At 40.5% G+C, this 11,616-nt stretch overlaps 1 protein-coding gene across 1 annotated transcript in view; it reads right to left on the minus strand.

The window, feature by feature from the left end:
• COL5A2 (collagen type V alpha 2 chain) overlaps positions 1–4,775 on the minus strand; it is a 260,308-nt gene extending 255,533 nt beyond the window's left edge. Inside the window, exon 1 of the mRNA XM_044302642.1 lies at positions 4,510–4,775. Within this exon, the coding sequence (XP_044158577.1) occupies positions 4,510–4,597 (88 nt within the window). The 5' untranslated portion in view covers positions 4,598–4,775. The remainder of the gene's footprint in view (positions 1–4,509) is intronic.
• Positions 4,776–11,616: the final 6,841 nt, after the last annotated feature.

Consider the following 11,616-nt stretch of genomic DNA (forward strand, 5'->3'; position numbering starts at 1 on the left):
CTTCCAGGCTTTGCAGCCAAACTGTGTGCATTGCTCAGAGAGTATTGACAGCACTTTGAATTAGGGCAGCAGGTGGCCACGGCGGTCATGAAACAGAGTCAGAAGGCCCACGGTTGCAGTCTCTGGTGCTCCGATGGGCCAGTCAGATTCTAGCGGTGCAGCATGGAAAGCAACTAGATAGGCTAGGAGTGACTCAGTAAGGTCCTGGCAGGTTGTCACAGGTATCTGGTGTCGTGCTGACTGCAGTGCATGCTACAGCTGTTGGAGGGTGCATGGGAGAGAATCCCTGTAGCAAACATGATGATTGAGGGGTTCCTGCAGATGCTCAATTACGCTTAATTCTAGGGAATTAGAAGGCCAGGGTAGTACTTTGAAGCATGGGTCATGCTCTTCCAACCAATGTCAGATATTTATAGTTATTATAGTCACATTGTCTTGCTTGAAGATCCTATATACAACAGGGAAGATAATCAGCATGTATAAGTGTACATAATCATACCCTAATTGGTTAAGAGTACCTTCTACATGGATAAATGGACCCAGAGAATGTCACAAAAACATTCCCTGGACCATAATGTGCCAATCATCAGCTTGTGTTCTTTGTATTCCTGGTATGCAAGCAGAGCAATGTGTGGAAAGATTTTAAGCATTTCACTTCACACCATTTAAAACTTCAAACATGTTTGTATGACTTGCCAACCTTTAAAGGGAGTCTGTAACCGGGAACCTCATTGTTAAACAAGATACAAAGCCTTGTAGGGTTAGCTCAATTGAATTTAATGATACCTTTTACTTAGCAAACTGCTTCATTCTGCAGAAAAAGTAATTTTCATCCATATGCCAATGAGCAGTTAGGTGTACCATGGGTCGGCCCAAGCCATTCTGTGCAGTCTTGCCCCACCTAATTGGATATTCCCTCCCTCTCCTCCTTGATTAACAGGGCCAGGCAAGATTAATATGCAGGAACGTGTCCCTGTCAATCAAGGTGGGAGAGGGAGGGGCTGGCAGAGAAGTTAGAAAGAACAAGTGTGCACATAGTGGCTTAGGCCTTCCCTCGGTGCAGTTAACGGCTCATTTGTTTATGGATTAAGAATGCTTTTTCTCCAGAATGAATTAATAAAGGATCATTACATTTAGTTGAGCTAGCCATACAAGGCATTGTGCCTGGTTTGCTAATGAATGTCCTGTTACACATAGTTTTACAATATGAGTATTAACAAAACAATATAACCCTTAAAGGGAACCCGTCACCAGGATTTTGTGTATAGAGCTGAGGACATGGGTTGCTAGATGGCCGGTAGCACATCCGCAATACCCAGTCCCCATAGCTCTGTGTGCTTTTATTGTGTAAATAAACCGATTTGATACATATGCAAATTAACCTGAGATGAGTCCTGTCCCTGACTCATCTCACATACAGGACTCATTTCAGGTTAATTTGCATATGTATCAAATCGGTTTATTTACACAATAAAAGCACACAGAGCTATGGGGACTGGATATTGCAGATGTGCTAGCGGCGATCTAGCAGCCCATGTCCTCAGCTCTTTGCACAAAATCCCGGTGACAGGTTCCCTTTAAGTGCCACTTAATGGGACATCTTTTCCAAGAGAACTCTAATCCAGCTTTGTTGCTAAAACATTCATAAACCCATTACGTCATCAGACAGGAAGCCAGCATTTTTATTGGTTGCATGTAAAGTTTGTAACCTCTGGCCAGCATTACATGTTACAACAAACTCCATTAAGAGTAACATTTTTTAACCCTATGAAATGCCTGGAGTTATACAACTAGATCAGCAGGTAAAAGATTCCTCGCTGATCCTTGATGACTAACTCTAATGATATTTTAACATGCAGACCTCTGAAATCTGTGCTCAGTAGAACCATCTGAATAATGTCCAATTAATATTACCTTTACTTGCTATGGTCGATTACTTATATTACTAATAAACTACTTATTACGGAAGCTATGTTACCTGTAGGTGTGTGTTACTTGTAACAGAAATTTACTTGTACTGTTACTTAGTTAATGTACTGCTCATCATATTATAAAAACGAGTCAGGCTTGATGGCTAACGCCATGCTTGCACCGTATTGATGCACATATGAAAATGCAGGAACATACTGATCCTGTTCATATATTCCTATAGGCTGATCCAATGCCATTTGCTTTTTTTTGGCCCTCTGCTTTACTACACAGTTGGTCACCACAAAAAAAAAAAAAAAAACTATACAGGAAATTGCACTTTTTGTTTTACTATAGGGCCCTATGCATGATGTATGCAGCTATATAGTATGCTGTTGCATTATTTGGGGCTTTATATTTGGTGCATATATAGGGGGATTTTCTGATTGTTTGCATAGCACCCAAAATCCAAAGGCAATGTGATAAGAGTTGAGGCGTCATAAATGTGGAAACCAATCACAGAATATAGCTGACATTATTATTGGTGAGTTCTAGGTTTAGGGACCCTGATTTCTAGAATGAAGGAGCTTCAGCTTCTCAGTAGAACAATAAGCCACTTGGGGTAGTGTTGTCCTCAGATTGCTGATGACAAGCCATCAACAGTATATTGCACAAACTCAGATCACCCAGCCCATTCTTTCTAGCAATCAATGATCCTTTAATCAAAAAAGAAGCTTAATTGAGATCTTTGGCCTTTTTCATATAAATATCGCAAAATTAAAATAAGGCACCCTCCTGGTGCTAGTTCATTACAACTCTCTTTTCCCATCCAGGGACTGGAGGTTCTAGCATCTGTTAAACCAGCCCTTCCAATTTCAAAGTGTGACCCTTCCCCCATACTAGTTGCCACTCCTGTAGTTTAATGGTATTACATGTGGAGAGAAGGCGTCCTCATAGGCACTCTATGCCCTTGTGGAGGGAAGCAAAGATCCACATTAATTGAGAGGTGTGTCCTTGCCAATTAGGAGAAGTTTAGGAAACCCAACCAAGAAGACAATGGATATTGTCATTTTTATATTTTGCTAGAGGTCTAATTAGACATTTTACAGTGGATATTTTTTGCATGCTAAAATTATATAGCTTCACTGAACATACAGTATTTAAAAAAAAAGCCTTTTATCCTAGATGTAGCAGATTATATCAATACATTTATCAAATAAAAACAATTATATATCATCTACACTATAATACTGATAATGATTAGCTTTAAAGCAATTGCTCTATTAATGCTTTATAAAAAAAATAATGTCATTTATTAACTTTCTATTGTAAGAAGTCAACTTTATTTTGAGCTAAAACTAAGATGTTACTTGCTTCATGTGCTTTGTATGTATGAGCATTGTCTTTACTCTTGCCATGCATCTGACCTGCAGCTACAAGTTAAGTCACATAAGCAATCCATGACACAGACTAGTTTAGAATTAATGACCCATGACGTAACTGTCCAGCCAACTGTTCTAATCATTACAATGCTGGGCTACCTCCTGTAGGTGTAACTCTACACAGCTGCACATCCCCCATATGGTATTTGTGTTATAAGGAGGAGTATAAATGGGAAAGTTGCTCAAGAGATTTCCCAGTCTCCCTCCTGCTGAATCATCTAATTACTGATAAAATATAGGAAAGAAGCTGTGAAAATGTTTCATATTACTATCACAATATTAACTATGCATGTGTGTGTGTGTGTGTGAAATTGTAAGTATACCTGTGCAAGCGTTAAGGATGCTCTTTTATAAGTATTACAAAAACCTCCAAACTCAATCACAAATTATACAAGTGTCTTACTGCACATCAATTCATGAAACAAAATGCGTTAAATGCAGCAGCGTGTGGAAACACAGCTAAGTGTGGACGTAGGTGAAATGTTCACTACAATGCCTTTGTTATGTTAAGCATATCCCAAGGGAAAGCAATGGAAAGAAAGGGAGAACTTTGCTTCTGGGAACACTCAATCTTCAGTCTTTGCCTTAAATAGTCTAGCAAAGGAACATAACCAAACAGAACACCAAATAAAACTGGACCATGTCAAGAGGGGGCAAACATTAATAAAGTGTCAGGAAAGTGGCAGAGGATCATTTGCATGTTGCAAAATGAAGGAGAAAATAAAGATATGAACAACTTAGAGGAAAAAGTGTATGAAAAGTTATCAAAAGCTATACAGGAGAATTCTTTCTCAACAAAGAAAAAGCCTGAAGACATAGCAAGGACTCCACCCTAGCTGGATGTGAGAACTACAGTGAAAATTCTGCAAGTAACTATGCCTAAAATGTCCTCATACATCGGTTTCATCTGCCCTGTGCTAGGTAACAATGCAAAACTATTGCCAGGAACAATTGTGTGCCATATATCTAATCAGGGCTGTAAACTGATCTCAATGACAAGGACATTCCAATAGTTTCAAAGAAAGTCCCAGTTATAAAACCATGACTAGTATAGTACACCCATAGTACACCAATTGCTTAAAAAGGGAAAAGTTTAGAAAGTCTGCTTTCGTTTCCCTGAAAGGCAAATGTCACAGAAAGTCTGAGTCGTTTCACTTACCACTTTCTTCATCCTGAGCTTGTACAGCTAGAAAGTGCCCTATTAAAAGTGTAAAAGCTATCAAATTCCCTTTCTGTATTAAATTCATAATGTCTGCTTGCTAGACATGTGGCACTCCTTTTTGTTAGGATCTTCTTAGCACCATTAAGCTATCACTATATGTTTCTTCCTTGTGAGCTCCAAGACAAAGTCTGCAAACAAGACCTTTTTTGAAGTGTTGCAGCTTTAAATAGGAAGAATGCAGCCTTCCCTAGCTTTTCCTGCCCCTTTTAGCCTTTGCAGGCTTATAGTCATCCAGTCCCTGCCAAGCACGGTCTGATTGATGGTAAACAACCCAAATCAAAATTACTCTCTTCCCCCAGCGTTCTTGCTGTTTTAGTACTACACATAAGAAGAAAGTGATCACTACAAATATTATTAAAACATGCCTTATAGATTACCATTTACTGCTGCCTAATGTTGCAATAGAATTTCTTTCCTGCATGTCTGTACAGGAAACTTTATACAATGTTTAACTTTATATTGCTTATATTGCTGGAAATTACTTTTTTGCAAATATTATACATTTATGGCTAAATTCACTCTATGGGCCAGATTTATCATTACCCTGACAGCTCACTCCACTTTCACATATGGCTAAAGTCAGTTTTAGCCAAGTCAGATTTATGATCGGCCCTTTAAGACTGTAATAAATGTGGTTTGATGGTAGCAGTTTATCCGTTAGTAAGCAGCTTTACAAAAGTCGCACATCTTTACGAAAAAGTCGCACGTTTTTATGAAATAGTCGCATGTTCTATTAAAAAGTCTCATAAGATAAGCATGGTCCTCACTGGAGTGTAATTGCGACTTTTTTGCGACTTTTTAAATAGTCCCAATAGTAAATCTGTCTAGAGATTCATTTACATAAGAAAACACGCCCACTTTTTCAGAAAACTGGCGAGCATAATTTGTGCGCAGTTTTAGCATTTGCGCATTTTTTGGGGACTTTTTCACTCCATTATTCTGACCTGAGCTAATGATAAATCTGGCCCTTTATCTGTAGCACATGGAATATACCGACATGTCAATATACTTTAATAATGATATATATTCCAAAATAGGGACCTTTTTCCATACATGTAATCTTTGTATGTGAGGGCCTCAACAACTGTATGTAGTTGACTACACTAGGCTACAACAAATGTATAAGAAAAGTATGTTTCACATTGTCCTCGTTTTTAAGTTGGCATAGATTTGCATGCATCTATGGTAAATGTAATTTTCGAATGTGTGTGATGACACTTTTGTATTGTAACTATAATTGTCACTTGCAAGTCTGCATGTAGTGTTCGGCTACATTCACATTGGAAGTGTGCATGTAGTGTTCAGTAGAGATGAGTGAATCGATCCGAATTTCAGGAAAAATTTGATTCGCACTGAATCCGAATTTCCATACGCTTCGTGGTAACAAATCGTATATTTTCCTAAAATGGCTGCTGCACGTGTTAGGACATGGAGCAAGGAACTCTAGGAGCGAGGGATTACCCAAAATGCCATGCATGCAGCCAATCAGCAGCCCTATAAATAGCCTCATGATGATATAGAATAATTCACGGCACTCGAAATCTTGAAATGAGTGAAACAAGAATCTTTTTATTGTATTGAAATGCCACCAATAGACATCAGTTATATGGGCCAACTTTTCGGTCCTCCCGGACCTTGTTCACGGCCTATTAATTATAATAGCATACAATCAGTACAATGAAAAAAAGAAACAGGAATTTTGGGCAAAAAATAAAATTTACAAACATCTAGGGGCAAGTCTTATGTGTATCTATATATATATAGTATAATATAATATTACTATGGTAATTAAAGCTGCAAGAATACATTAAAAAAATCGATAGATAAACTGATCATGGGATAGTGGTCACAGAGATTTATCAGTAAATAGTCTATTTCAAGGACATTGGGGAGTATCAGAGTGGTGAGAGCAAGTACATAAGAACACAAGAGTTACATCAGAAATATTCACAATGGAAATATAACATAATTATAGGTATAATATTAGGTGAAAAGGCTCCATGGAACAGTCGCAATCTAAACATTAGTATATAGAGAAAAAGAGGAGGGGTGCAATCAATTGGACCATTAAGTCTATGTGGGTGTCAGTACCACAATAGTTTAACTTGCTGGATGAGTCTACATCACTTAGTGGTTTAAGATAGAAAAAGTACTGAACACACACAGAGTAATGTATAGAATGAAGTACATACATTAATATCATTTACATACCTCAAGACAAGCTGATTAGAGGAAAGTGGCATTGCGCTAGGTGGCCTGCGCATGTCCGGTATTTATGCTGAGTCTGGTCTCGCGATACTGGGAGGACGTCATGGAACCGGATGTCCGCATTCGCAATCGGAATACATGGATCGGATCCGCAAAACACATACGAACGTCTGAATGGAGCCTTACCGGGGGGTGATCAATGACAAGGGGGTGATCACCCATATAGACTTCCTGATCACCCCCCTGTCATTTATCACCCCCCTGTAAGGCTCCATTCAGACGTCCGTATGATTTTTACAGATCCACGGATACATGGATCGGATCCGCAAAACGCATACGGATGTCTGAATGGAGCCTTACAGGGGGGTGATCAATGACAGGGGGGTGATCAACCATATAGACTTCCTGATCACCCCCCTGTCATTGATCACCCCCCCCGTCATTGATCACCCCCCTGTAAGGCTCCATTCAGACGTCTGTATGATTTTTACGGATCCACGGATACATGGATTGGATCCGCAAAACGCATACGGACGTCTGAATGGAGCCTTACAGGGGGGTGATCAATGACAGGGGGGTGATCACCCATATAGACTCCCTGATCACCCCCCTGTCATTGATCACCCCCCTGTCATTGATCACCCCCTTGTAAGGCTCCATTCAGACATCCGTATGCGTTTTGCGGATCCGATCCATGTATCCGTGGATCCGTAAAAATCATACAGACGTCTGAATGGAGCCTTACAGGGGGGTGATCAATGACGGGGGGGGTGATCAATGACAGGGGGGTGATCACCCCATATAGACTCCCTGATCACCCCCTGTAAGGCTCCATTCAGACATTTTTTTTGGCCCAAGTTAGCGGAATTTTATTTTATTTTTTTGTTTTTGTTTTTTCTTACTAAGTCTCATATTCCACTAACTTGTGTCAAAAAATAAAATCTCACATGAACTCACCATACCCCTCACGGAATCCAAATGCGTAAAAACTTTTAGACATTTATATTCCAGACTTCTTCTCACGCTTTAGGGCCCCTAAAATGCCAGGGCAGTATAATTACCCCACATGTGACCCCATTTCGGAGAGAAGACACCCCAAGGTATTCCGTGCGGGGCATATTGAGTCCATGAAAGATTGAAATTTTTGTCCCAAGTAAGCGGAAAGGGAGACTTTGTGAGAAAATACAAAAAAATCAATTTCCGCTAACTTGTGCAAAAAAAAAAAAAAAATTCTATGAACTCGCCATGCCCCTCATTGAATACCTTGCGGTGTCTTCTTTCCAAAATGGGGTCACATGTGGGGTATTTATACTGCCCTGGCTTTTTAGGGGCCCAAAAGCATGAGAAGAAGTCTGGGATCCAAATGTCTAAAAATGCCCTCCTAAAAGGAATTTGGGCCGCTTTGCGCATCTAGGCTGCAAAAAAGTGTCACACATGTGGTATCGCCGTACTCAGGAGAAGTTGGAGAATGTGTTTTGGGGTGTCATTTTACATATACCCATGCTGGGTGAAATAATATCTTGGTCAAATGCCAATTTTGTATTAAAAAAATGGGAAAAGTTGTCTTTTGCCAAGATATTTCTCTCACCCAGCATGGGTATATGTAAAATGACACCCCAAAACACATTCCCCAACTTCTCCTGAGTACGACGATACCAGATGTGTGACACTTTTTTGCCGCCTAGGTGGGCAAAGGGGCACACATTCCAAAGAGCACCTTTAGGATTTCACAGGTCATTTTTTACACATTTTGATTTCAAACTACTTCGCACACATTAGGGCCCCTAGAATGCCAGGGCAGTATAACTACCCCACAAGTGACCCTATTTTGGAAAGAAGACACCCCAAGGTATTCTGTGAGGGGCATGGGGGGGTTCCTAGAATTTTTTTTTTTTGTCACAAGTTAGCGGAAAGTTATGATTTGTTTTTTTTCTTATAAAGTCTCATATTCCACTAACTTGTGACAAAAAATAAAAAATTCTAGGAACTCGCCATGCCCCTCACGGAATACCTTGGGGTGTCTTCTTTCCAAAATGGGGTCACTTGTCGGGTAGTTAGACTGCCCTGACAATTTAGGGGCCGCCCTAATGTGTGCAAAGTAGTTTGAAATCAAAATCTTTAAAAATTGACCGGTGAAAACCTAAAGGTGCTCTTTGGAATGTGGGCCCCTTTGCCCACCTAGGCTGCAAAAAAGTGTCACACATGTGGTATTGCCGTACTCAGGAGAAGTTGGGGAATGTGTTTTGGGGTGTCATTTTACATATACCCATGCTGGGTGAGATAAATATCTTGGTCAAATGTCAACTTTGTATAAAAAAAATGGTAAAAGTTGTCTTTTGCCAAGATATTTCTCTCACCCAGCATGGGTATATGTAAAATGACACCCTAAAACACATTCCCCAACTTCTTCTGAGTACGGTGATACCAGATGTGTGACACTTTTTTGCAGCCTAGGTAGGCAAAGGGGCACACATTCCAAAGAGCACCTTTCGGATTTCACCGGTCATTTTTTACAGATTTTGATTTCAAACTTCTTCTCACGCATCTGGGCCCATAAAATGCCAGGGCAGTATAACTACCCCACAGGTGACCCCATTTTGGAAAGAAGACGCCCCAAGGTATTTTGTGATGGGCATAGTGAGTTCATGGAAGTTTTTTTTTTTTTCACAAGTTAGTGGAATATGAGACTTTGTAAGAAAAAAATTAATAAATCATCATTTTCCGCTAACTTGTGACAAAAAATAAAAAGTTCTATGAACTCACTATGCCCATCAGTGAATACCTTAGGGTGTCTACTTTCCAAAATGGGGTCATTTGTGGGGTGTTTGTACTGTCTGGGCATTGTAGAACCTCAGGAAACATGACAGGTGCTCAGAAAGTCAGAGCTGCTTCAAAAAGCGGAAATTCACATTTTTGTACCATAGTTTGTAAACGCTATAACTTTTACCCAAACCATTTTTTTTGGACCCAAATTTTTTTTTTATCAAAGACATGTAGAACAATAAATTTTGCGAAAAATGTATATATTAATGTCGTTTTTATTGCAAAATTTTACAACTGAAAGTGAAAAATGACTTTTTAAAAAAAAAAAAAATTATTAAATTTCGATTAATAAGAAAAAATTTAAAAATGTCAGCAGCAATTAAATACCACCAAAGGAAAGCTCTATTAGTGAGAAGAAAAGGAGGTAAAATTCATTTGGGTGGTAAGTTGCATGACCGAGCAATAAACGGTGAAAGTAGTGTAGTGCAGAAGTGTAAAAAGTGCCCTGGTCATTAGGGGGGTTTCAGCTAGCAGGATTGAAGTGGTTAAATAACTGTCGTCAGGAGTCCTCGGATAAGTCACAATTTTTTGGTTCATATGGGTTTCATCGGCATTTTGGGACATTCTCTGGAGACGGGTCTTCTGGTTTACCTGATGAGGAGAGATTCTCCTCGTCTTTGTCATTTATTTGGCAAAAGATTCAGGGTAATCTGAAGAGGATGAGTGAGAGATATAAGCGTGTGGCGGATAAGAGACGTGTGCCTGGTCTGGACCTGAATGTGGGTGATCTGGTGTGGTTGTCTACTAAGAATATCAAATTTGAAGGTTTCCTCCTGGAAGTTGGGTCCTAAGTTTATTGGGCCTTACAAGATATTGTCTGTCATCAATCCCGTTGCCTTTCGTCTTGATCTTCCTCAGACTTGGAAGATCCATATTGTTTTTCACAAGTCCCTATTAAAACCTTATGTTCAACCCACTGTACCCTCCTCTCTGCCTCCTCCTCCGATTGTGGTTGATGGTAATCTTGAATTTCAGGTCTCTAGGATTGTGGATTCTTGCATAATCCACGGTTCTCTCCAGTACCTCGTTCATTGGGAGGGTTATGGTCCTGAGGAGAGGATGTGGGTCGTCCCAGTGGCAGACATTAAGGCCACTTGTCTCATCAGGGCTTTCCATAGGTCCCATCCTGAGAAGGTGGGCTCTGAGTGTTCGGAGTCCACTTGTAGAAGGAGGGGTACTGTCACTGCCAGATCTCTGAGACGCTCTGATAGACGTCCTTCAGTACCTGTTGCTTGAGGTTCTTTTGTTTTGGTTTCGTTTTGTCATCTCGTTTCCCTCTCTCAGCTGTCATCTAGTTGCACTGATTGCATCCCTTTATATCCCCTCCCATACTGCATCACTTTGCAGTTTATACAACTTCCTGGATTGTGCTCACTGCTAGATGCTGCAACTGCTGGTTCCTCAGTAAGTCTTTTCCTTTATTTGTGTTTTCCTGTTGGCTTGATTCTAGGTGACCCTGACTCCCTCCGTATTAAGTGAAGGGAGCCGGTGGTCGTGTCCCCTCACTATTGTAGCGTTTTAACCACCTCCGGACCGCCTAACGCAGATGTGCGGTCCGGAGGTGGCAGAACTGCGCACAGTCACGCATATACGCGTCATCTCGCGAGACGCGAGATGACGCGAGTATGCGCCCGCGCGTGCGCAGTTCGCGCCGGCATTTCATCGAGATGTATTTCGTCAGCAACCTGCCAGCCAATGATCGTGGCTGGCAGGTTGCTGATTTTTAAAAAATCCAATCAAAGTGCCAGATAGCAGATCATATTTGTAAATATGATCTGTTATATGGCTGCCTGCTCCTCTGCTGGTTCTTTTCGTCGGTTGGATCCACAGAGGAGCAGGCTTCACAGTGAGTACACCAAACACTACACTATAGCCCCTGATCACCCCCCTGAACCCCAATTAACCCTTTGATCACCCCTTTGATCACCCCTGTCAATCACAAGTGAAAAGAAAAAAGTGATCAGTGCAAACTGTCACTTTTTTTTTCCACTGTTATTGACCGTTAGGTTTTAG

The sequence above is a fragment of the Bufo gargarizans genome, chromosome 8, assembly GCF_014858855.1.
Source record: "Bufo gargarizans isolate SCDJY-AF-19 chromosome 8, ASM1485885v1, whole genome shotgun sequence".
NCBI classification, from domain to species: domain Eukaryota; kingdom Metazoa; phylum Chordata; class Amphibia; order Anura; family Bufonidae; genus Bufo; species Bufo gargarizans.